Below are 26959 nucleotides of genomic sequence, written 5' to 3' on the forward strand. Positions count from 1 at the left end.
CTAAAGGAAGTTTCCCAAAGAAGGAAAATATAAAAGAAAAAAAAGTCCTTCATACATCAGGAAGAACTCAGTAAGCAAAACTATTAGTAAATACAATAGGCTTTCTTTCTCTTCTTGAGTTTTCTAAAGTATGTTTGATGGTTAAAACTAAAATATAACACTATCGGGAAGTGCCCTGGGCCGCCGCCTCAGTCCCGGCTGCGGCTGCAGCCCCTGCCGGTTACATAACTGGTTGCGGGCTCCGCGTGGCCCCACTTCCGGCTCCCTGCTGAACCCCACCCCACTTAGGGCTCCCTGCGTCCCCAGAATGTGCTGAGCCCCAGGCGCCGTCCGTCCGCTGCCGCTGCCGCAGGCTCCAGCGCGCAGGCTCCCGCTGGAGGTGTGAATGACAGAGGTGGTGCCATCCAGCGCCCTCAGCGAGGTCAGCCTGCGCCTCCTCTGCCATGATGACACAGACACTATGAAGCATCTGTGTGGCGACTGGTTCCCCATCGAGTGCCCAGACTCATGGTATCGTGACATCACCTCCAACAAGAAGTTCTTTTCCCTTGCTGCAGCCTACACGGTTACCATTGTAGGAATAATAGCTGAAATAAAAAGTAGGACCAAGATACACAAGGAGGATGGAGATATTCTAGCCTCCAACTTCTCTGTTGACACACAAGTTGCATACATTCTAAGTCTGGGAGTAGCGAAGGAATTCAGAAAGCATGGCATAGGTTCTCTTTTACTTGAGAGTTTAAAGCAGTGGTTCTCAACCCGTGGGTCGCGACCCCTTTGCGGGTCGAAAGAACCTTTCACAGGGGTCGCCCAAGACCATTGGAAAACACATATATAATTACATATTGTTTTTGCGATTAATCACTATGCTTTAATTATGTTCAATTTGTAACAATGATATTGGGGTCACCACAACATGAGGAACTGTATTAAAGGGTCGCGGCATTAGGAAGGTTGAGAACCACTGGTTTAAAGGATCACATATCCACCACTGCCCAGGACCACTTCAAAGCCATCTACCTGCATGTCCTCACCACCAACAACACAGCAATAAACTTCCACGAAAACAGAGACTTCAAGCAGCACCACTATCTCCCCTATTACTATTCCATCCATGGGGTCCTCAAAGATGGCTTCACTTATATCTTCTACATCAATGGTGGCCACCCTTCTTGGACCATTTTGGACTACATCCAGCACCTGGGTTCTGCTCTAGCAAACTTGAGCCCCTGCTCCATCCCACACAGGATTTACCACCAGGCCCACAGCCTGCTCTGAAGCTTCCTGCCATGGTCGAGCATCTCCACCAAAGGCGGCATTGAATACAGCCGGACCATGTGATGCCAGCCGGGCAGCCTCCAACAGGTCCCACCCCTTGGCGCCCTCTGGATCTCACCTTCCTGGCCATTTGACCTCAACTGTGTTCTGCAGAGGAGCTGGCCCATCACCTGCCCCAGCTGTAGGCCCAGTGCTACATGGGCTCGGGAGCAGAGCGTCGTGGGGCGGGTATGCCCGGGCTCCAACAGGCTCTTCCAGCCCTCCTTCCTGCTCTGGAAATCTCTGCCCTTGCCCTGGTCTGGCCCCCATGTGCATGCACCAGCCTCATAGGCTGGCCACAGTGTTCATTGTGGGTCAGTTGCTTCTGCTGCCCTGGGAGTATGGGGGCAGGAGAGGGCTTCCTTTCCTGCACGTCCTCACTGGCCTCTTCCCCCGGAATGCCCGTTCCTTCCAACTCCTTCCTCCAAAGCCGGAATTAACTCCTGGGAGGGAGGAACTCAAGTGTTATGGATAGACTTGGCCCTAAAGACACAGGAGCCTCAGAACAATTAAGGGGTGAAATAAAGGGAATGCCAAACCCTTGTGAAGAACCAGCCCTCAGAAGCCTGGGGGGCGGGAGCAGCCCCTACTTCCCCAGGAGGGGCTGGCGAGTGGTGGGAGGCTTTTCACCCAAGCAGAGCTCTGGGGCTTGGCTCCCTGGCATGGTGGTCAGATAATGGGAAGGTTCCCCACTCCTCTGTTGGCAGTCCTGCTGTCTCAGAGAGCGAGAAACTACCCATCACATGCTGGATGTGCCATTCAGTTGAATTGCCGCAGGGAGCCGGGCTGAGAACAGGTGCTGATGAGGGTCCCAAGGGCCCTCCCCTCCAACCCCCGAGTCCGTGAGATGCAGTTCTGAGGCCTGACCAGATGCAGACAAGAAGAATTGAGTGTGGTGTTTGATCAAGTAGGACCTGGCCTTTGAGGCTGGGGCAATCGCTTGCCTCTGGGAACAGACAGAAGAGGCTGTGTCAGTGCTAGGAAGCATGAATGTGGACATCACTTGCTTCTGGCATTCCCACTTTGGGAAATGGAAAATTCTCTTGCTAAGGAAATGATTTTTTATGGATGGAAAAGGACACAATGCTTAATGATATTGCTTATAAATATGCACATAATGGCAATGATCTTGATTATGCTGAATTCTGCCAGTGGAGATAAAATATTAGTTAAGTACTGGGGCTTTGAACTTGGTTTGTAAGTCAAATCTGGAAGAAGTAAACTCCATTAAAAAATTTTCTAACTAAATAGTGGTTCCAATCACAGGAGGTTCTGGGGAAGCCTGCCATGCTGGCTGTTTCTCTCTTTGTGATTTGCACTGACTTATCAAGGAACACATAGCATGCAAGTGTGGAGAAGGAAACTACAATCACATCCAACAATGACCATAAACGTGGTGAAATCAGGCCTGACTGCCCTGGCAACCCTCTGAGCAGAGTATTCATGAACGCTAGAGTATTCATCTCCTGTGGAATCTGTCTAAACACTGAAGAAGTCTGTTCTCTGTAATCTGTTGTCTGGCCACTAGCCCCATTAAATGATTCATGTTAGCTGAGCAGGAAGAGATGAAGAGTGAGAAGAGAATGGAAATTGTTTGGGATCTCTGAGGAAGGTCTTAGACATCACCACTCAATGCATAAAATTAGGATCATAATTTTTAAGGATATTCAAATGGATATCAACTTCTTTCAAGACAAGAAGAATGTCAAGTAAAAAATACATCAAGTTTTTTTTTTGTGTGTATGTGTTGTTTCTTTAAATCTAGTCAATGGACAAAGATCATAAGGGTTAGTACATGGTGTGGCTGGCAAGGCTCTAAGTGAACTATCTGTATATTTCTATTGGGAATGCATATTGAACAATACCTGTTGTAAGATTTTTAGACAATACCAGATCTCAGATTCGATTTTATCCTACTTACAAGCTAATAAGTGAGCTATTTACTCTTTCATGGATCCTGGACTAAGACAAGAGGTACCTGGGTCAGAGACAAAGGACTTTGTTATTCACAGCACATGAAGCTGCATGAGCACCAGCATGCTTGCACAAGCTCTTCCTGGCCTCAAGAACCCAGGGAAGCATAGGAGGCCCAGATGGATTCTGCTGAGGCTCAGGGAGCTACCCCTTTTATAGCAAGCAGTTAGAAAGCTTGTTTTTTGGTCCTCGAAGGACACGTTACCTCAGCCCTAAAGTTGCTCACTGCAAACTTGACCCTGAGAAATGGTCCACACAGACAGGTAAAGGACATTCTAAGCCACTTGGCAGGGAGTGTAGGAGAAAATCTGGAGGTTCCTCCCACTAATGCTTAGCGCTACTTTGCAATAAAAATCACACAGACACTTAGCTTCTGACTTAGTAATTCCACCGCTAGGAGTCTATCCTACATATTTACTTGCATGTGCACAAAATGATGGCTGTAAGGGGTTATTTATTCCAGCACGGTTTATAATAGTAAAAGACCAGAACAAGTGAAATGTTCATTGATATAAGACTGGTCTTATTATAATAGACCCTTACGGTGGCCTATTACACAGTAATAATAAAGGGTGAAGAATTTCTTTATGTGCTGGTTTAAATTGCCAAGAAAACAGATGCAGGAAAATATGCATAATTCTCCCCTTTGTGTAAAAGAGGCAAAAAAGTATACACATATTTTCTTGTGTTGTGTGTGTATATAGTTTCATTTCTCTAATGATATACAAAAAACTAATTTTAACAGCCTCATATGACATATTGATAAATGCAAGAACTTTCAAATTCCAATAACACATGACACACACCAAGGGGTTTATATTCAAAATTTTAATAATAAATTGTGCCAGTAGAAGCTTTTCAAAGGCAATGATATATCAATAAATAATAAATTGAGTTCCTGAGAAAGAACCTACCACATAAAAGTGTGTCAGAATGCTGTAAATAACAACACGGTATTACTGTAAAGTCACGGAAATACTGACAGTTACGGTATAAGCACAGCAGATGTTGGGTTGCCACTCATTCAAAATGTAAACCGGTACACAGGAACCTTTTTTTTTAGACATTGATAAACTTGTAAGTGTTGTTGCCTAGATATATACTAAATATGAGTATATTGTGCTAAAAACATCAAGGAAAAAATATGTGGAGTATAATGAAAATATGATGCAACAGATTCTTAAAAAGCAAAAAATAACTGAACTTTTTACTCAAATATATATCACTTTAAATAAAAATCATACTAATTTGAAATAAGAAATATTTTGTACGTTTATCTATGTAGTTATATATATATGCATCTACACATCTAAGAAAATTGTATGGCTTAATTTTTTTATTCCAATGTTACTTTAAATAATCCTTGCTGTTTTACAAAGATGAGGAAAATGTATTTTTAAAATGAAGTTAAGATTGACACTTCAAAGCACAATAAAAAAAAAAGTGAAAGAATGCCGAGATTACTAAATTTCACCATGGTAAGATTGAAGCTGTCTCAGACAGCGGGATGAAATGGCGTCAGGCAGACCTCTTGATGGGGCCCATCTGGTGGCAGTAGGGTGGCAGCTGTTGGATTCCATACATCAGCTACACCAAGAACGAGAGAGTGGACTGACTGGTGAAACAGACAGAGTTCCATGATTAATGTCAAACTTTTTGGCATAGCTAAATTAATCACAAGTTTAGTATATGACAAATTCTTAAGTTTAGCCTCCAAAGAATCCAGCCATAACCAAGACACACAGAAAGTCACTTCTCAGTTACACACCTGCATTTCTTTAACAAAATAGTAAGGGATACAATCACAGTGAAGTCACCCACACATGTCATCGCACACTGTCTACAATGTCTCATTTATAGATACTTTATAAAAACATCTTCACAGAACCTGCTGTGAATGGCAAGACATGGTCATTTATAATAGAAGACCCAACTCATGCAACATTCTCTGCACATCAGACATCAGAAATCACACCCATGGAATCACCTTGCTCACACTGTCTATGACACTATAATATGCAAAAAGAAAAAAATTATAATAAAATAAAGCAGCTTTTAACATATCACAATTTTGAAATGCAGAAAAAAATATAAAACCAAAACCATTGTGTGAATAAAATGGTATCAGTAACATCAAAACAGTGTTATCTTTCTTTAAGTTATTGCACAGAGATTTCTTATCACATGTTCTTCAGTTATTTCTTTTCCTAAATGTAAGTGCTGTGATAAAATACAAATGTATAAAATGACAGCAGCATAATTTGTCAGAGTTAATCCTTATAACTTAGTAATAAAAATGACTATAAACAAAATAAGTGCTCTTTTAAACTGTACTAAATTTTTAAAAAATTGTTTCAATGCAGTGAAGGTCCTCAAAAGCCAATTCAAAGCCATATTGACAACCATCCCCCTTATCAACCAGAATCTAGAAATGAAGATATGCTATACTTGAGTCCTTTTTAAAAAGCATTTTTGTTTTGGGTTTCTTAGTGAAGACCAGAATTTCAAGTGAAGTAATCAATGGGTTAACTGAAAACAAAGCTGCCCTGAACTTTCCATCAGGTCTTTTAAGGAACCAGCCATGGGCACCTGGGTGTCAGTGCCAAGTCTGTCTACACGTACACTGGTTGGCAACCTTCAGTCTGATCCACCAGATTGGAATTTTCCAAATTGGAGTTCTCAGCCTGTAACGCCTCTGCTCCGGAAGGCTTTGGGCACCTGAAGGGGTAGCCATTGTCATCAAAGAACCTTCGAAAGGTAAATTCATAAAATGCATGCTCAGGGTGCTTGTTATTTGGGAAGGTGAGCGTGTCCCAGGCCTTGGTGCTGTCTTCACTAGCATCGTTCCAAGGGCTTTCTTCATCTATGGGGTCAAAATTTGAGGTGTCCATGGGGTGGCTGATCTTGGGAATGTAGGGGGCTGGCTGCTTCCGAATGTCACTAGAGAAATCAATGGTGACGAAGAATGGGTGGGCCTTCAGGTCGTCAGCCCCGTTCCTCCCCAGCCGGTGGTCAGCAGCACAACACAATTTAATGATGAGGTCCCGGGCCTCGGGGCTCAGCTTGACCTGGGCTGGAATGTGGAGCGTGTTCTCCCAGTTTATCACCTCAAGAGACAATAGAACCAAAGTTTTAGTTTCTTCCAACATTTCAAAGCCTGTATGGGCAGTTCTAGGACAATATTGTGATGATGTGGTTTTTAAATAATTTTAGTTTCATGATGGAAGAAAAGTCAGGATAGACTCAGAAAGTACAGTTGTGGATCTGATCAGCTATTGAAGGTCAGTGTTCTAGGTTGGGGCACACAGCCTGAGGCCTGGGATGCTGAAGTCAAATACAGACCAAGAGAGAATGATTTTCTTCTATCAGAAAGACTGGTTAGCAAAAGAATTTTGTGCCTGCCACAAAAATGAAGAGACTGACCCTTTCTGAGTCATTTCTTTAGCTATGGCAACAGATTTCTGTTGAACCATCATGGTTCTCACTCAATACTTATTGTAGCCAAGAGATGGTCTGCTGGGTTTTTGTAATTTAAAAAGCAACATCGCCCAGCCGGTGGAACTCAGTGGTTGAGCGTCGACCTATGAACCAGGAGGTTGCAGTTCGATTCCCTGTCAGGGCACATGCCCAGGTTGTGGGCTCAATCCTCAGTATGGGGCATGCAGGAGGCCACTGATTAATGATTCTCTCTCATCATTGATGTTTCTATCTCTCTCTCCCTCTCCCTTCCTCTCTGAAATCAATAAAAATGTTTAAAAAATAAAAAAAGCAACCTCACGGAGAAGAAAGCTGACCTACCCTATGGCCTTGGTCTCCTATTCCTGATGCTCAACCACGCATACCAGCCATCTAAATGCTCAGTAAATACATTTGTCACAGAGATGTGTCTATAGTGAGGAGAAAAGCTAAAAGACTTTATTGTTCACACTTCAAATCAGGATAAAACAAGGCAAACATAACTGTCTACTGCATGGGTGACTGAGCATCAGGTGAGGTATATAGGCAGGTGGCTGTGTGGGCAGGAGGGTTGGTCGAACCCTGAGTTGGTTTTAATAGAGCTAAAATTATAAAACTCCTAGAAGAAAACATAGGGGAAAATCGTCATGACATTGGATTTGGCAATGATTTCTTGGATATGACACCAAAACACAGGCAACAAAAGAAAAATATATTAATTGGATTTCATAAAAATTTAAAACTTTTGTTCATCAAGGACACTGATGACATAATAAAGAGGCAACCCACAGAATGGAAGGCTATATTTGCAAAACATGTATCTTATAAGGTGTTAATACCCAAAATATAAAAAGAATTTCTACAACTCAACAACAAAACAAATAACCTGATTAAAAAAAGGCAAAGGACTTGAACAGACATTTCTCCAAAGAAGACATACAAATGTCCAGTAAGCACATGGAAAGAGCTTCAATATCACTAATCATTAGGGAAATACAAATCAAAACCACAATGAGATATCACTTCACTAGGATGAAGTGCAGCCACCATTAGGATGGCTACTATTAAAGAAAAAAGGGGTGGGGGGAGTGTTCATGTGGAGAAAATGGAACCCACATGCACTGTTGGTGGGAATGTAAAATGGTGCAGCCACTATGGAAACCTGTGAAAAAATTAAACAGAACTACCACATGACCCAGCAATTCCACTTCTGGATATATAGTCAAAAAAATTGAAAGCAGGACTTAAACAAATTCTTATTTACACACTCATGTTCATAGCATCATTATTCATAATAACCAAATAAGTGTCCACTGCTGGATGATATATAAACAAAATGTGGTCTATATGTACAATGAAATATTATTCCGCCTTAAAAAGGAAAGAAATTCTTCCAAATGAGACAACATGGATGACATTTGAATGGATTATGTTCAGGGAAATAAACCATTCAGAAAAGGACAAATACTGTGTGATTCCACACAGTATTTGAGGAACCCAGAGCAGTCATTTTCATAGAGACAGAAAGTAGAAGAGAGGTTACAGGGGTTGGGCGAGGGGGAATAGGGAATTATTGTTTAATGGGTACAGTTCAGTGGTTCTCAACCTTCCTAATGCCGCGACCCTTTAATACAGTTCCTCATGTTGTGGTGACCCCCAATTTTATTGTTACAAACTGAACATAATTAAAGCATAGTGATTAATCACAAAAACAATATGTAATTATATATGTGTTTTCCGATGGTCTTAGGCGATCCCTGTGAAAGGGTCGTTCGACCCCCAAAGGGGTCGTGACCCACAGGCTGAGAACCGCTGGTACAGTTTCTGTTTGGGAAGATGAAAATGTCTGAAAATAGACAGTGGTGACAGTTGCACAACATTGTGAATGTACTTACTGCCACTGAATTGCACACTTAAAAATAGTTTAAAATGGTACATTTTATCACAATAGAAACTGGGTTATGATTATGCAGGCAAATTAGTGAGTGGTTTAGCTATTCAGTGATGATACAGATAATGTTAACTTCCAATTTTATTGTTACTGGTGTGAAACCAAGCCTTAATTTAGGGTTCTTCTAACTAAGAGACTATTAAATTAGGGTCTACCATGAACTTCGGGGCATGAATTCTTCCTAGAATTGTTAGTAAACTTGTGTCAATGGGTAACTGCACTGTCTGAGAAATTACAAAGATTTCATCAGATTCGCAATTCAATCATTGTTAAGTAATCAAATAATTTATGTCAGAGAATAAATGGCCATCATTCTAAAACTAATTATTTAGTTACATTAAATAAGTGAACATTAGGAATATGCACACCTAGCCTAACCTCATAGCTGATAATTTGCAAAAAGTAATGATATAGCACTCAAATAAATAAACTGATTTATTTAAGAGATAGTTTATATATTTATTTATTTTTTAAAATATATTTTATTGATTTTCCACAGAGAAGAAGGGAGAGGGATAGAGAGCCAGAAACATCGATGAGAGAGAAACATCAATCAGCTGCCCCCTGCACGCCCCCCAGTGGGGATGTGCCCGCAACCAAGGTACATGCCCTTGACCGAAATCGAACCCGGGACCCTTGAGTCCGCAGGCCGACGCTCCATCCACTGAGCCAAACCAGTTCGGCAAGAGATAGTTTATAAAGTCTTCTGTTGTTGCACAGTGGACAAAGTGGGAGTGGAAACTAGATCTGACCACGCCTTACCGCTTCTCTTTGTTCTCACCTGGAAATACTAAGATGGCAGGTGACCAAGTGGTTCAAGTAAAATTTCATACACATATATACTGTATTTCACAACTCAGGTCTAGCCCTGGTCAGGTGGCTCAGTTGCTTAGCGTCATCATCCTGTACACCAAAATGTTGTGGGTTCAATTCCTGGTCAGAGCACATACTTATGTTGCATGTTCAATCCCAGATCGGGCAAGTACGAGAGGCAATGGATCTATGTTTCTCTCTCACATTGATGTTTCTCTCTCTCCCCCTTCCTCTTTCTCTAAAATCAAAAAACATCCTCAGGAGAGGATAAAACCACAACAACAAAAAAACTCAAGTCTAACTCTGGGGCTTTACTTATTAAAATAAAAATTTTCAAAATAGGTAAACAATACTTTAAAAACTCCCATTATGTACAACTGAGATTCCTACACCAATCAGAATAAAAGGTCCGAAAACCATGTGTGTTTGCAGCAAGCAGATGCATTTTCCTTCATTACCTTCAGCTGGGTTTCTGTGGGAGTCGGGGCCAGAAAGGGTGGCTGCCCCACCAGCATCTCAAAGAGAATCACTCCAACGCTCCACCAGTCACAGAGCTGAGTGTACCCTGAAAGAAAGACAAGGCCACTTTCAATTCCAGTATGGGCATGTGCTCTTCGGAGAGGAACTGTACAAATCCTTAGGTATTACTTTACTGCCATGTGGGGAAACATGTTCGAGCAGCACACATTACATAAAAGAAAACCACCCTACACAAAATGAGTCTCCTTGCATGTGTGGCTCAGAATAAAGGCTGGAAAGGGCATGTGCTGGGGTGGTAACAGTCTTCATGTGGAGAGGAGGATGGTCACTTGTCCTTTTTCTTATTTTCAGTCACTGGTGTGTGGTAAACACAGGATGCTTTTATAATAAGAAAATAATTTAAAAAGATTACTGTTGCCGAAACCGGTTTGGCTCAGTGGATAGAGCGTCGGCCTGCGGACTGAAAGGTCCCAGGTTCGATTCCGGTCAAGGGCATGTACCTGGGTTGCGGGCACATCCCCAGTGGGGGATGTGCAGGAGGCAGCTGATCGATGTTTCTCTCTCATCGATGTTTCTAACTCTCTATCTCTCTCCCTTCCTCTCTGTAAAAAATCAATAAAATATATTTAAAAAAAAAAAAAAGATTACTGTTGCGCTGGCTGGGTTGCTCAGTTGGTTAGAGCATTGTCCCAATGTGCCAAGATTAGGGGTTCGATCCCCAGTTGGGGCATATTCAGGAATCAACCAATGAATGCAAGAATAAGTGGAACAACAAATCGATGGTTCTCTGTCTCAAATCAGTAAATTTAAAAAACTTAAAAAAAAAGATTACTGTTGTTACTAGCGACACAAACCAGAATTTTAAGTTCTTAAAGAATCTACAAACAGATACAAATTAAAATTAGTAGTAACCACAAAACAAGAAGTGTTAAGACCTGTGAACAAGTGTGTCCTGTCATGAGGGCTTTCTGGCGAGGCTTTCCTGGGAGGTTTGGAGACAGTTGAAGAATATGGAGAAGAGGAGGAGGAAAGGGAGCACTTTGGCAAAGGGAACAACTGTCAGTAAAGATATGATCTCTGCGTGAGGCGCTAGCCAGCCAGGCTCTTCCTCACAGTGCTCCCAAAACAGAGCTGAAGCAGGACATCCTGCAGCTCAGTCAGAGCCAGCCCCAAGGAAGCTGCAGAGCAGTTCATTTTTTTTTTCTGATTCTCTCCCATTTTCCCACCAGGGCCTCATGTCCCAGTCCAATCTATGTTCCAGTCTTATGTCACCTAATCCTTTCTAAGTATGAACTGGAACCTAAGACCGGCTGGCAGTACTGCCAGTTTAGTTCCTTCAGACTCCTCGGTACTCTCCATCCCTCTCCTTCCTGTCCATCTGGCACTGGGGGCTGCAGAGTGACCCTACCCTTGGTTCCTGGAGAGTGTACATGCTGGATACTGGAGAGGATGTTGTCCCCCACAGTCCGGAAACCCCTCCTCCTACTTAGAGTGTGACTGGGCAGCAAGGTTATTGCTATAGATGTGGCTCTGAGTGGTTAATTAACTTGCTTTGGATTACCACAGCTAACAAAGAAAACAGACTTGAACCGAGTCTGGGTGGCTGCAAAGACTTGAAACAACACATGTGAAGAGATAGGCCACCAATCCTGAATTTATTGCACAAACTCAGGTCAATAATGGAAGATTCCTTTGGTGTTCAGTTAGCTGCCATATTTGATGGAACAGATCACCCATCCAGGACCAATTTTACTAAGCACTTGTAGTTTTATGCACAACCATGTCCCCAAATCGGACCTTCATGGTGCTTCTGGAATAGAAGGGAGAACTGGAGGAAAAGAATATTTGTCTTCTGTCATACTCAATAACCAGCTAGAGATGGTACAACCCAGCTCGACACTTGGGCAAAAAGCTTTGGCACATACATACAATGAAATATTACTTGGCCATAAAAAATGAAATCTTACCATTTGCAATAGCATGGGTGAACCTGTAGGGTATTATGCTAAGTGTAATAAGTCAGTCAGAGAAAGGCAAATAACTTATTATTTCACTTGTAGGTGGAATCTAAAAAACAATATAAACAAATAAAACAGAAACAGACTCATAGATACAGAGAACAGACTGAGGGTTGCCAGAAGGGAGGAGGGCTGTGGGACTGAGTCAAAAAGGTGAAGGGATTGAGAAGTACAAATCGGCAGTTACAAAATAGTCCCAGGGATGTAAAGTATAGCATAGGAAACATAGTCAACGATTCTAATATATAAAAACCCTGGGTCTGTCACGACTGGAGGCTCGACCAACCGGTCAGTCCTGTAGTCAGCACTGGGTTGCCGTGGCGACCCAGCACTGACTGCTGTGGCTGCAGCCCGGTGACCCAGCACTGACTGCTGAGGGGGCTGCGAATCAGGCCTGGAGAGAGGCCTGAAGAGAGAAGCAGAGTCTAATCTGTAGCCTCTGTGGCAGCTGTTGATCAGCACTTGCCTCTCTCTTTCTCCCCAGCAGCCGAGCCTCCACTTTTCTCCAGGCCTCCACTGGGGCTGCTGATCAGCCCTGCCTTTCTGATCAGGCCCTGTTGACAGGCCCAGAGACGCTGACTGGCATAGAAACTGGCCAATCAGAACCAAATCTGGGTGAAGTGTGAGGAGCCAATGGCTGCCTAGGAGGCGAGCTTTTGAAGCTGACTGGCATAGAAACTGACCAATCAGAACCAAATCTGGGTCAACTGTGAGGAGCCAATGGCTGCCTAGGAGGTGGAGCTTTTGATACTGTCATAGGAACTGACCAATCAGAACCAAATCTGGGTCAACTGTGAGGAGCCAATGGCTGCCTCGGAGGCAGAGCTTTTGACACTGACTGAAATAGAAACCGACCAATCAGAACCAAATTGGCCAGCAGAGGAGGGCAGTTGGGGGGGAGATCAGGCCATCAGGGGAGGGCAGTTAGGGGCGAGATCAGGCCGGCAGGGAAGGGCAGTTGGGGGCGAGATCAGGCCAGCAGGGGAGAGCCATTGGGGCAAATAGGCCAGCAGGGGAGGGCAGTTGGGGGCGAGATCAGGCCATCAGGGGAGAGCAGTTGGGGGGCGAGATCAGGCCAGCAGGGGAGAGCCGTTGGGGCAAATAGGCCAGCAGGGGAGGGCAGTTGGGGGCGACCAGGCCGGCAGGGGAGGGCAGTTGGGGGCAATCGGGCTGGCAGGAGAACAGTTAGGTGTTAATCAGGCCAGCAGAGGAGCGGTTAGGGCAGTGGTTCTCAACCTTCTGGCCCTTTAAATACAGTTCCTCATGTTGTGACCCAACCATAAAATTATTTTCATTGCTACTTCGTAACTGTAATGTTGCTACTGTTATGAATCGTAATGTAAATATCTGATATGCAGGATGGTCTTAGGCGACCCCTGTGAAAGGGTCGTTTGACCGCCAAAGGGGTCGCGACCCACAGGTTGAGAACCGCTGGGTTAGGGGGTGATCAGGCTGGCAGGCAGAAGCGGTTAGGGGCAATCAGGTAGGCAGGCAGGCGAGCGGTTAGGAGCTAGCAGTCCCGGATTGTGAGAGGGATGTCCGACTGCTGGTTTAGGCCCGCTAAACCGGCAGTCGAACATCCCCCGAGGGGTCCCAGATTGGAGAGGGTGTAGGCTGGGCGAGGGACAACCCCCCCCCCCCCCCGGGGCACAAATTTCATGCACTGGGCCTATAGTATTGTAATAACTATGTACAGTGCCAGGTGGGTACTTGAAATATCAGGGGGACCACTTTGTAAAGTATATGATTGTCTAACCACTATGCTATACACCTAAAACTAATACAAAATATTATTGAATGTAAACTATAATTGAAAAAAAATTAAATTAAAAAAAAATTTAAAGTTACAGTGAGAGCCTGGAAATGTCTGGCTTAGGCAGACTGAAGAGTCCCTATGACCCTCAGAGTTATTTCTATCATATGACTGTCAAACCAGTTCTGCAGTGATTCGCTTGGGTTCCAGGTAGAAAGTCCACACCTCCACTCAGTCTCTCACTTCCCAGTCAAAGGAGAAATGAGCAAAGATTGGCCTAAAGGTGCATGTCTTCTGTCACCCTGGGAGCGAGAGCAATTCCAAAAGGAAGTGATACGTGCTTCCGTGGGTACACAGTTACAGTGGGAATATTCAGGGTCTTAGAAATCTGGGGCTGAAGAGACTCGGAGGTCCTCTGGCTCCACAACTCTGGAGTAGGAGTATGGAATGCCTGAAGCGAGTGCCTGAGGCACCTACCTTTTCGGAGGAGCACTTCCGGGGCAATGTAATTTGGGGTCCCAACCAGGGAGTGCGCTAGACACCTCTGATGCTGCTTTCTGGCTCTCTGCTCCAGGGTCTTCAGCCTGTCTCCACAACGACAATTAGACACCTCATCCCATAGATCACCAGGCTCCATGCTGTCCTGTCTGATGTGGCTCCCTTTTGCACCAGGAATCAGGGAAGCAAAAGAAGAGAATACAAAACAAAGTATTCACTATTCAACAAACCCATAGCTTCAAACTGAAGAGTAATTCAATTCAGCTCCTGACACACTAAAAATGCTGTCCAACTGCTCTGCAGGGTGGCCTGAGGTCTTGGGTCCGAGATCCCATGTGAAATGAACACAGCAACATGGCAGAAACAGCAGCTGCAGGCTGCACTGGAGGCTTGGATAACTGAGGGAACCCTGCGCCCATCTCAGGTCAGTCTCGACAGGATGTGCTTTAAGATGAGTGTGGAAAAGCATAAGAGGATTTTAAAAATATGATAATAAAATGACTTAAATGCCAGAAAATGGGAATAAATTAAATGGCTTAGGATTAGTTTTAAGTTAAAATAAAAACTGAAGCCTGAGCTACAGTATTAAAATAACTACTTTAAGAATCCAAGCCATAAATAATGGCCAGCTGTTTTTGATTTTTCAAAATAGCAGAACTACAGGAACCGGAGTTAAACTATTATCATACCTATATCGACACCTACACCTACAGATTCTACAGATACTGCAGATACTTCAGATAGTGTGGAACGCCTGAGGCCGGCTGTACAAATACTCCTCGGGAGTTTGTAAAACTTATTTTTTAGTGCTTATTTAGGGCAGAGTGATGGTTCTCACAAAGGCCCCATGACATCTCATTGCCTATTGGCTTAAAAATATCATAGTAAAACTTAAATACACTCACACATATCTTTAGAGAGAAAAGGATGTCACACCAAATTATAAAATAACTAGAGGCCTGGTGCACAAATTCATGCACGGGTGGGGTCCCTAGGCCGGGCTGGTGATCAGAGCCGATCGGGGCCTTCCAGCTGCCGGCCGGGACCTTCCTTCATTCCGTGCTGCCCCCTGGTGGTCAGCGCACATCATAGTGAGCGGTTGAATTCCCAGTTGGTCGAACTCCCGAGGGGAAAATTTGCATATAAGCCTTTTATTATATAGGATGGAGTGACACATAATTTCATCATAATGATTAGGAGCCACCAGGGCAGGAAACAGTTGCCTTAAATGGCTCAGTTGTGTCTAGATGTGTAAAGCAGGTGTGGTATGTCTAAGACAGTACCTTTCTGGTAGTACTTTGAGTTGTGAGTCCACCTGAATCCAGTGCAGAGACCAAAATCTGTCAGTTTGATGTGACCATCAAGATCTATCAAAATGTTGTCTGGCTTGATGTCTCGGTGGATAAAGCCCATTTTGTGGACACTCTCGATGGCCAGAGTCAACTCTGCAATGTAGAAGCGGGCCAGGTGCTCCGGGAAGATCTCCATTCGAATGAGCAGGCTCATCATATCGCCCCCAGGGATGTAGTCCATCACAAAGTATAGGCTGTCCTTGTCTTGGAAGGAGTAGTAGAGTTTGACCACCCATTCATTGTCTGCCTCAGCCAGGATGTCCCTCTCAGCCTTCACGTGGGCCACCTGATTCCGGTTTAGGACATCCTTCTTCCTCAGGGTCTTCATGGCGTACAGCGCGTGAGTGTCAACCTTACACGCCAGGCACACTTCCCCAAAGGCACCAATCCCCAGGGTTTTGATTTTCACAAACATGGACTTATCCATCTTGGCCCTCTTCAGCCTGTTGTAATTAGATTCCTTCTGGTAGAGGATCTTCCTCATCTGCTCCTGCTCAGCCTCACAGAGTCCGGCCTGCACAGAAAGAAAATAAGGGTCATATCAGAGGAACCCTGACAGAAAATAGCTGGCGGGAGATGCCCTAGAACTGAGAGGACCCTGACTTGACCTACAGGAATGAGAAGACAGGAGAATGGACCCAATATACTCCAAGCAAGAGAACAATCCATTTTGTTCTTTATATCCATATACAGACACAAATCCAGAATCCAAAGGGAAGACAAAATAGATCTCTCTGTGACTTTAGGCCCTTAAAAACTAAAGGAAATCTCTATGAACAAAAATCTGTGGAAAGGGGACCACAAAATTCCTGGAACTCTAAGAGCAACCTAATGTTTTTTTAAATACTAGAGGCCTGGTGCACAAAATTTGTGCCCTGTGGGGGGGATCCCTCAGCCTGGCCTGTGCCCTCTCCCAGTCCAGGGCCCCTCAGGGGGGATCAGGCCTAAGCTGGCAGTCAGACATCCCTCTCACAGTCTGGGGCTCACAGTCTGGGACCCCTTGCTCCTTACCACCCACCTGCCACTGCGCTAGCCAGCTGTGAGCCCAGCTTCTGGCTGAGTGGCGCCCACCCCCCTACCCCCCATGGGAGCGCACTGACCACCAGGGGGCAGCTCCTGCATTGAATGTCTGTCCCCTGGTGGTCAGTGTGCATCATAGCGACTAGTCATTCTGCCATTCAGTCGATTTGCACATTAGGGTTTTATTATATAGGATGGTGATGGCAAACCTACGACACGCATGTCAGAGGTGACACGTGAACTCATTTTTTTGGTTGATTTTTCTTTGTTAAATGGCATTTAAATATATAAAATAAATATCAAAAATATAAATCTTTGTTTTACTATGGTTGCAAATATCAAAAAACTTCTATATGTGACACGGCACCAGAGTTAAGTTAGGGTTTTTCAAAATGCTGACATGCTGAGCTCAAAAGGTTCGCCATCACTGATATAGGATATATATATTTGATTGATTTCAGAGAGGAAGGGAGAGGGAGAGAGATAGAAACATCAATGATGACAGAGAATCATTGACTGACTGCCTCCTGCACACCCCCTACTGGGGATCAAGCCTGCAACCCAGGCATGTGCCCTGACTGGGAATTGAACCCTAACTTCCTAGTTCCTAGATTGATGTTCAACCACTGAGCCACACCGGCTGGGCAGCAACCTAATCTATACTAATATAATAGAGAAACATGGTAATTAGACGTACCTCCGCTACCCTTCCCATTGGCTAATCAGGGCGATATGCAAATTAACTGCCAACCAAGATGGCGGCCAGCAGCCAGGCAGCTGACGTGAACAGGGAGGCTTGCTTGCTCCAGTGACGGAGGAAGCCAACATTCCCCGCCTGCCTTGCCGGCCTCTCAGCTGCTCTCTAAGAAACATTGTTACAAATATAGAAGCTAAACAAAACCCCAGAAACCTGCTTTCAGTCAGCTGGGCTTCAGCCAGCAGGACCACAACATTGTTTCAAATACAGAAGGTAAACAAAGGCCAGAAACCTGCTTTCAGCAGCCGAGGTCTGAGCTAAAGCCGGCTCTCAGCTCCAATGGCAGCCATAGAAGGTAAAGAAATCCCAGAATAAAAAAGAAAAAAGAAATAAAAGAGAGGTTGGGAGCTTCAGTCACCCGCCAGCCTGAAAACGGCTCTCAGCCCCTCACCCAGACTGGCCAGGCACCCCAGTGGGGACCCCCACCCTGAAGGGGGTGTGACCAGCTGCAAACAGCCATCATCCCCTCATCCAGGCTGGCCAGGCACCCCAGTGGGGACCCCCACCCTGAAGGGGGTGTGACCAGCTGCAAACAGCCACCAGCCCCTCACCCAGGCTGGCCAGGCACCCAAGCGGGACCCCCACCCTAATCCAGGACACCCTTCAGGGCAAACCAGCCTGCCCTCACCCGAGCACCAGGCCTCTATCCTATATAGTAAAAGGGTAATATGCCTCCCAGCACCGGGATCAGCGGAGCCGCGAGGCCTCCCGAACCCGGGATCAGCGGAGCCACGAGGACTCCCGGCACCGGGATCAGCTGAGCAGCGAGGCCTCACTGCCCCAGGATCAGCGGAGCCGCGAGGCCTCCCAGCACCGGGATCAGCGGAGCAGTGACGCTTCCCATCACCGGGAGCAGCGTGACAGGGGGCAGCGCCCAAACCCCCTGATCGCCCTGCGGCTCTGTGTGTGACTGGGGGTGGGGCCACAACCTCCCTATCCACCCTGCTCTGTTCGTGATAGGGGAAGGCGCCCCAACCTCCTGATCGGCCCTGTTCTGTGCCTGATAGGGGGTAGCTCCCCAACCCCCTGATCGGCCCTGCTCTGTGTGTGACAGGGTGTGGTGCCTCAACCCCCCCATGGGCCCTGCTCTGTGTGTGACGGGGTGGAGCCACAACCTCCCCATCGGCCCTGCCCTGAGTGTGACAGGGGGCAGTGCCCCAACCCCCTGATCCGCCCTGCTCTGTGCGTGACAGGGGGTGGCGCCGCAACCTCCCCATCGACTTGCCTTGAGTGTGACAGGGGGCGGCGCCCCAACTCCCCAATCGGTCCTACCCTGAGCGTGACTGAGGGTGGCATCGCAGCCTCCTGATCCGCCCTACTCTGTGCATCACAGGGGACAGCGCCCCAACCCCCTGATCAGCCCTGCTCTGTGTGTGACAGGGTACGGAGCCCCAACCCCCCTGATGGGCCCTGCTCTGTGCGTGACAGGGGGCAGCGCCCCAACCCCCTGATCAGCTGGCTCTGTATGTGACAGGGGTGGTGCCACAACCCCCTGATCCGCCCTGCTCTGTGCATGACAGGGGGCAGTGCCCCAACTCCCCAATCGGCCCTGCTCTGAGCCCGACCAGGGGCTGTGGGGAAGGCACCTAGGGATTGGGCCTGCCCTCTGCCACCCGGGAGCAGGACTAAGCCAGCAGGTCATTATCTCCTGAGGGGTCCCAGACTGTGAGAGGGCACAAGTGGGGCTGAGGGATACCACCCCTCACCAGTGCACAAATTTTTGTGCACCGGGCCTCTAGTCTATACTAATAAAAGGGTAATATGCTAATTAGACCGGATGTCCTTCTGGGCAAAGCCATGGTGGCGGGGCTGAGGCAGAGGCGGTTAGGGGCAATCAGGCCAGCAGGGGAGAGCAGTTAGGCAGTTAGGGGGATCAGGCCGGCAGGGGAGCAGTTGAGGGCATCAGGAAGGCAGGTGGAGTGGTCAGGGGCGATCAGGCAGGCAGGCAGGCAGGCAAGGGGTTAGGAGCCAGTGGTCCCCGATTGCGATAGGGATGTCTGACTGCTGGTTTAGGCCTGATCCCACAACGGCAGTTGGACATTTCCTGAGGGGTCCCGGATTGGAGAGGATGCAGGCCGGGCTGAAGGACCCACCCCCCTGTGCACGAATTTCATGCACCGGCCCTCTAGTATTTTAATAAAAGCCCAGGAAAAATGAAAAAACATAAAATAAAAAAATCAATGAAAATGGGAGAGCATAAAGAGTACAAATTTTAGTTTTAGAACTTGAAACTATTGCTTTATGTGATTTAATTTACTGTAACATTTAATTTAAATAGTTTCATTAATTACCTCCTTTAGCAGTTTTGTGTCAAGTAAAACATTACTTGCTGCCTGGCCAGTGTGGCTCAGTGGTTGAGCATTGACCTGTGAACCAGGATATCAGGGTTCGATTCCTGGTCAGGGCACATGCTTGGGTTACAGGCTTGATCCCCAGTAGGGTATGTGCAGGAGGCAGCCTATTAATGATTCTCTGCCATCATTGATGTTTCTATCTCTCTCTCCCTTTCCCTTCCTCTCTGAAATCAATAAAAACATATTAAACAAAACAAAACATTACTTGTTAATTATAGACTTAAAGGAAGGATAAATGAATCCCTATTAGATATATTTTTCTTTATAAATCCCACAATTTCAATTCGTAAAACCTCAAACTTTGTTTCTACTCTTCCCAAAGTATTTTGTTACTAGTTAATAAAACTTAATGAACTTTGCTAATGATAACAACATATAAAAGCCCATTTGATAATTTTCCCATTGGCACATGGTGTACAGTCATAGCTGATCCCTGCAATCCAGGGAAGGGGGAAGGGCGGCTGGAACACCTGTAATTCTCCTAGTCCTCCCCTCATAACCAGACCAGGGCCAGGGGATGACTGGTTGGTACCAAAGGTGCATAAAACAGAAAGAAAAGGGATTCTACTGGTAAGAGCTTAGGAAGACTGAAAGGAGAAATTACTCTGGCCATCTCTTGCTCCAGCTGTAGCCTGCGGTTGACCTTCTGCTGGTAGGTCTTGATGACATTTTCCACGTGCTGTTCCATGAAGAACTTGAATGCATAGGGTGAGTAGCTCTTGATTCGAGACTCTCTTTTTTCCTCATCATGGCTATTTTTGCGAACTGGAACGGGAGAGGTCTGGATCAGCTTCTTATCCTTCCCAGCTCGGTCTGCCTTGGCACCTTTGTGGCCCCTGTTGGGGGGCTCAGAGGGGGTACCCCACAGCCGCTGCTCCACCCCCGCACACAGGCAGTCCATGTCCACCTGCTCGACAGCACCCCGCAGCAGGTGCTTGGGGTAGGGTGGGGGCGGGCACCTCACATCCACATCCCGAGGGTAGGGGCCCACACCCACCAAGGGTGGAGGCTGCTCGTCAGTGGAACCGGGCCCCTCAGGCCCTGGAGTGGGCGCGGGCACCCAAGCTGGATGGGAGGGCCCCACAGCCGTCTGTGGCTCTGGCCGGAGCACACGAACGCTCTTCACTGGGTGCAGAATGTGGGCCGCTGTCACTGCTGTGATGGTGTTGGGGGAAGCCGCGGCCACAGGCTGCTGGTGGTTGCTGAAGGAGCTGCTTCTGCTGGGCACAGAGCCCTCCAGCCCTAGCGCCTGCTTTTGCATAGAGTCTCGCCGGGCCAGCGTGGGCACCGGCCACGACTGGACGGGGGTGCTGCTGGCCTCGTACAGGTCCACATTGAGGCTGTTCCTGGAGGGGGCCAGCAGGCTCTGCGGCGGTGCCATCACATGCACCTGCGGGGCCTGTTTGTGGTGTGGATGCGACATGTATAAACCTGCTGTGGCCCCCACCACTGGGAAGGGGTGGCCGGCCCCTGGCTGTCCAGCCGGGCCCTTGGCAGCCAGACTGGCATACCCTGCAGTGTCCGGTGGCACCTTGTTCTGAAAGGAAGGACTGCGCTGGACGCCGTAGCCCAGGGGTGCCCCGGGCACCAGCAGGTGTGGCCTGTAGTGTGGGCTCTGCAGCAGGACGCCTTGGCCCTCAGGCCCGGCCACAGGGAAGTTCATCCCGGCAGTCTCCAAACTTGCAGAGTAGCCCTTGGACTGGTGCTGGAGGCCACCAAGCGTGCTGTGGGGACTGACACTGGCAAAGAGAAAGTCCATGTACTGTCGGGGCACCTCCTCCAGTACACCACTACTCTCGTAGGCCCCGCTCATCGAATGGTAGGGGGGGCAGGGATCTCCCCCTCCTTCAAAGCTTGGCCTCCGTGGCACAGAGGTGGATGCCAAGCCTTTTCCTGCAGAGGAAAGAAAGAACAGAAGTGGCATTAGAGAGGTCTGTCCAGCGGCTTCTGGCACTTTCAGGCTCTTCCATGAATGAAGGCACTTGGGCAAGGCCGAGCTCTGCTGGGGCAGATCCAGGCTGCCCCTGAATCAAAGGTCTGCCTTGCCCACAGAGAGCCCTCACAGGAACCCCTGGCAAAGCCAAGACCCTCCACAGCCACCACATCAGGCAGAAGTTATAGCGAAACACTGCTGTTTCCTGTACCACTGAATAAATACCAAAGGCCAATGCAGAAGAAAATCCCCATAGAGCATGGCCCTGGGTCGGTTCCCTGGAAGCTGTGCTCTGAGACAAGACCAGAGAGGCTAAGCACCTTGATATGGACAGCCAGCAGGGCACTGTGTAAGGAAACTCATTCTGTCAAGAAGAAAACACAGTTTGTGTCCTCTTAACAGCAAAGATACAGCTTACAAAGCCTGTACAATTATCACTCTACAAAATAGGGGAAACTCCTTTGCTAAATATCATGAGTCCCTACCACACTCAGGGGTCTCAGGCACCAGAAAACTGTCCCATCTGCTCCATCCTGGAAGAGGACTATCACTGACAGCCAGAGAAGCTGTGTTTGCTCCAAAGTGTCTGCTCTGGAGCCTCTGGCCTCCCCAGCACCACCACCCTCTGCCACTGGGCAGCAGCTCTCACAGTATGAGAAACAGTGTTTTAGAATCAATGAAATAAGCCTCCCTTTTGAAAGACCCCTCCACAGGCCTAAGAGAAAGTAAAAAGAACATTTTTATTCTCACTCTGCCTAATTTTAATACCCAATGACTTTTTTAATCTTTTATAAAACAAAACAAGTACTCCCCCCTCCCCCATAGGAAGTACCACAGGTTATTTCAGATGGGAGGCACCCAGGTAGGTCCCACGATCTACTGCTGCTCTCCGCTGCCCACCCTCCCCCCTGCAGCCCTTCTTTCAGGGCCCAAATGTCAGAGCAGGACAGGCTCACCCATTACAGACAATTGGCAATGTGCCCAGAGGTAATCTGCTGATCAAGGCCACACTGGACCTCCCTTTTGTGTGTGTGTTTTTTTTTTTAATTTATCTTTATTGTTGAAAGTATTACAGATGTCCCCCTTTTAACCCCATTGACACCCTCCACCCCACTCCCGCCCCCTCCCCAGGCCTTCACCACACTATTGTCTGTGTCCATAGGCTATGCATAGATGTATATATTAGTATGTTCTTTGGTTAACCATTTCCTGCGCGCCCCTCCCCGCCTTTTGTGTTTTTAAATCACAAACCATCTTCACTCACAGGTCACAGGTCTCAGCTCACCTGGGGAGGTCTGCTTGATGACTCGCACAATCTGCTCCTTCCTTGGGTCCAGGTAGCCCATCTTGCTGATGTAGTCCAGGGCAGCTTCAATGCTCCTGCTGCCCGTCTGCTTTAGCGCCCGGCCCGCCATCTCCTGCAGGAAGCTCATGGTCATCTCAAAGCCACCAGCGACTTCCATTCCCGCCCAGCTCCTGACTGTTGTGACATTCATCTCCCTTTGACGGTGGGGGTGCCGCAGACAAATCTCAGAATGGTGACAGTTGGTTACATGTCCTTAGGTGCCTGATGACAAGAGTCTAACCTGTACTAAACCATAGACCAGGGGTGGGCAAACTTTTTGACTCGAGGGCCACAATGGGTTCTTAAACTGGACCGGAGGGCCGGAACAAAAGCATGGATGGAGTGTTTGTGTGAACTAATATAAATTCAAAGTAAACATCATTACATAAAAGGGTACGGTCTTTTTTTTTTTTTTTTTAGTTTTATTCATTTCAAAGGGGCCTGATCTGGCCCTCGGGCCGTAGTTTGCCCACGGCTGCCATAGACTGTTTAGCACGTGTCAAGACATACAGGAATTTTGATGGTGGACCTGAAAGAATCTTAAATTCTGTTTCTCAGAAAACTTTGAGATTGGGGATAAGCCTAAACCTAAAACAGTGAAGAATGGTGGAAGTCAGAGAAGCTTGCTGTGACCTAGCTTACCCCCAGGCTGACTATGGGAGAGGGGCATCTGCAATGCTGTGGTTGGAATCAGGTGATCTCCTCTGAGAGAATGGGAGGGCTGCCAAAAAATCATTTATTAAAAACTTCCTGAATGCCCACTGTTTACAATGCCCTGTGCTGTCTACAGCAGTCATGGACTTGTGCTTAGGGCTCTGGTCCAGTGTGAGAAGGAAAGGAGCCCACAGACCCATGGGCAGCAGAGAACAGAATTGCTGTGGGATAACTACAAGACAGACACTAGTAGCCACCACGGGGAAATACAGGTAGAAGGGTCAGAGGAATCAGACTCTTCCCATCAAGGGAGTGGGTACCAGAGACTGCTCATGGAAGAGATGGCTCTTCAAGGACAATTTGGGCAGACGGGGAGCCTAGCAGAAAAAAGGTATTTTTGGCAGATGGTACAGTGAGGAAGGGGGCCTAATGGGAAGATGGGCTTTGAGGAGGCAGCAAAGAGGGACCATTGTCTGGGCAGCTGACCCCAGAGTTTTGCCCCTATTTGAGGGCAGTTGCAGAAGCTTTCTAAGAGGAACATAGGTCAATGAGAAGATCAATCTGGGGCAGAGAAGCTCTGTCAGATGGGGGAGATCAAGCAGGCAGCTGGAGCAGACAGGAAACAAAAAGGGAACAGAGCAGTGAGGGCTGTGGACCACGGACCCTGGAGTTCACTCTGCAGAGCTGTGGACCAAGAGAAAAGATGGGGAGAGGGGAGGATGACCACAGAACCTGGCCTACTGGAGGCAGGAGTGGAGCAGGCAGAGGCAGAATAAAGGGATGTGCTGTTTTGAAGGTCGAGGGGCGGGCAAACAGGGAGAAGGAAACTGAAAATTTGGAAGAGGGGGGCGATGACAGGAGATGAGAGGGTGTCTGAGGGCACAAGGGTGGGAGAGCACTCCTGAAAATAAGGCCGGGAGAAGGGAGAGGTGAGGATGTGGAGGGACCCCAGCACAACGAGATGGAGGCTCAGGCTGTTTTGCTGCAGGAAGAGAGTGGCTGTGTTTACAAAAGTCCACTAGGCAGACAGAGCCACTGTCCCAGACATCCCTCCTTCCTAACTAGGAGGCTAACTCAGACCGACCAGGCCCGTGTTCCTGCTGCCCCAGGACAGGCATTACATGCCTGTAACCTTTGTCAGACTGTCTCCTCCTTAAGCACTGGGAGAAGTTGGCCTGAAACTCCCTGTCATTCATGGCTGTATTCACCCACCTACCACTGTGACTTGAACAACTTAAGTATTTAATATCCACTTGATTATATCATTAAAATCAAATTTGCTCTTTATGGCAACATTCCAACTGAGCAGGACAAAACACATAAGCCATACTTGGCTATAACTTGTTCCTCTGTTCTTAGTGGTGCAAGTGTACAACACTGCAGGATGATGGGGGTGGGGTGGGCAGAGAGGGGTCAGGGAAGGGCCAGGAAAGACATCCTAAGATCAAAGGCCTGGAGAGGCGATGTCAGGGAGGAAGAATGTGAAGTGACAGCTTACAAGACAGATTGGGAGATGGCATAAGGACAGAGCTGTATTTTATAAGTGCTCTTGGATCAACAGAAAGGGCACATGTTTGAAATCTGGAAGAGCTGCTGTGAGGGAGCAGAGTTCAGAAAGTGGACACTTCAGTGCCTCCTCACCTGAAGGTGGGAGATGAGACTCAGGTTCCCTACCTCACAGCTGTTATGCAATGAGGTCCTATCGGCAAAGGAGTCTCCACAGCTTGGAGAAGGATGTGAGGTGAGACTGCCGCTTATCAGTGTCACCTTGGAGCTTTTTGTGCTCGTTTAAAAGTGTGCCATTAGGCACGGCCAGCGTGGCTCAGAGCATCGACCTATGAACCAGGAGGTCATGGTTTATTCCCAGTCAGGGCACATGCCTGGGTTGCAGCCTTGATCCCCGGTGTGGGGCGTGCAGGAGGCAGCCGATCAATGATTTTCTCTTTTCATTGATGTTTCTCTCTCTCTCCCTTTCCCTTCCTTTCTGAAATCAATAACAACAAAAATTTTTTAAAAGTGTGCCATTAGGAAAGGACCTTGACCATAGCCCTTCAATCAGCAGGAACTGTTCAACCTGCTTTGTCTGCAACTTGGCCACCAGCTCCTGTCTCATTCAAGGTGAACTGCCAGGCTTGTTCATTGCTCCAGAACCTGCCACATGTTAAGGGATTGACCAAGTTAAATGTGCACATATTCCAATCTCTCCCTATTTACTGGGCACTCCAACTACAAGACTTGTATGATTATTGTGCTACAAACCTAGGAACTTAACCAAGAAACATCAACACTAAGAGACCACAAAGAATGACTTATATTCACAGGAATGTTCCAAGTCATAACACCTCACCCCTTGAATGAGCCAGCTCATTTATCAGTTAACACTGTAACCAGAGTTGCCCCATATCTGTCTGTCACACTGTCCCTTACTGAACTAATGTAGATTCTATAAGAACTGTCTGGAGATGTTACTATATCATGCACACAGCTGTGCTGTCAAAGCCAAAGGAAATGCAAAACCACACCCAAATTCACCAGGAACATGCAGCCCATTTCCCAGTCTGCCGTGACTGTTCACGACCCCAGGCCTGATACTATCAAACAACAGAGCCTGCTTCCTGTGGGTGGCTGAATGACAACTAGGCTCTGTGACTCCAGTCCTCAGATACCAAACCAGCAGGTTCGAGTGTCACTGAGAGACGTGACTTCAAACCCTTTTGGAGGAGAGGCGCAGAGTGAGGGGGTGCAGCTAGCACCTCAGGTATTCCCAGGTGCCAGCATGCCAGCATCCAGGTGCCTAGAAGGCCTCTCCAAGGCCAGCTGCCCCTCCTGGCACAGGTCTGGGAGTATAGTGGGGGTACCATTACACATATTGTTTCTAGGGCACCCAAGATTGTCCCAATTCTGCACTTCAGGGAAACTCCCTCACGGTGACCTTGACCAGTGACCAGCTCTCCAGCTGTCACAGGCCCCAAAAGACCTGGCCACCAACCTGCAACCTGCAGAGCAGGAAACCTGCCAGGCAACAGAAGAGGACAGGTGGTCAGCTATGCTGTTCTTTGGCTCCTGAAGCACCCAGATGCAGCGTGGCCTCTCCCACATGCTCTGCCTCGGTCTCATGGAAAGGCTGTGGTCTGACTAGGTATGAGCTCACCTGCCTTCACTCTCCTGAACTGTCACCCTCAGTGGAGCTGAGGCACACTCCATCATGCTCCTACAATTTATGACTCATAACTCATAGGAAGACAGAAGTAAGGTTCAAATATTCCATATAGCTCAACTGTTTT

At 47.3% G+C, this 26959-nt stretch overlaps 2 protein-coding genes across 9 annotated transcripts in view; one reads left to right on the forward strand and one right to left on the reverse strand.

Moving 5' to 3' along the window:
* The first annotated feature begins 359 nt into the window (after positions 1 to 359).
* On the forward strand, positions 360 to 1378 carry LOC102437560 (N-alpha-acetyltransferase 60-like). Its single transcript, XM_014452911.2, has 2 exons — positions 360 to 737; positions 968 to 1378. Exons 1-2 carry the CDS (start codon positions 386 to 388, stop codon positions 1276 to 1278), a joined length of 663 nt encoding a protein of 220 aa, XP_014308397.1. The 5' UTR covers positions 360 to 385; the 3' UTR covers positions 1279 to 1378.
* Positions 1379 to 4104: 2726 nt separating this feature from the next.
* Positions 4105 to 26959, reverse strand: part of LATS2 (large tumor suppressor kinase 2) — an 82459-nt gene continuing 59604 nt past the window's right edge. For 2 of the 8 annotated variants that reach the window (XM_006085506.3, XM_006085508.3), the window contains exons 3-9: positions 22962 to 23094; positions 20348 to 21636; positions 15544 to 16126; positions 14240 to 14422; positions 9970 to 10076; positions 5914 to 6398; positions 4105 to 4906 (exon numbers count right to left, since the gene is read on the reverse strand). In XM_006085506.3, the coding sequence (XP_006085568.1) occupies positions 4879 to 4906; positions 5914 to 6398; positions 9970 to 10076; positions 14240 to 14422; positions 15544 to 16126; positions 20348 to 21636; positions 22962 to 23094 (2808 nt within the window). In that variant the 3' untranslated portion in view covers positions 4105 to 4878. Of the gene's footprint in view, positions 6399 to 9969; positions 10079 to 14239; positions 14423 to 14445; positions 14705 to 15543; positions 16127 to 20347; positions 21637 to 22961; positions 23095 to 26959 lie in introns of those variants that run through there. The other 6 variants (XR_002828432.1, XM_006085509.3, XM_006085507.3 and 3 more) reach the window with 6 other exon arrangements.

The sequence above is a fragment of the Myotis lucifugus genome, unplaced genomic scaffold (genome assembly GCF_000147115.1).
Source record: "Myotis lucifugus unplaced genomic scaffold, Myoluc2.0 scaffold_19, whole genome shotgun sequence".
Lineage (NCBI taxonomy): Eukaryota > Metazoa > Chordata > Mammalia > Chiroptera > Vespertilionidae > Myotis > Myotis lucifugus.

Bases quoted from the DNA above. Each gene is read 5' to 3' on its own strand.
- LOC102437560 (XM_014452911.2), top strand. From the start codon at position 386: ATGACAGAGGTGGTGCCATCCAGCGCCCTCAGCGAGGTCAGCCTGCGC. The intron at 738-967 runs GTTTAAAGCAGT...TGAGAACCACTG, and splicing joins AGGTTCTCTTTTACTTGAGA to GTTTAAAGGATCACATATCC.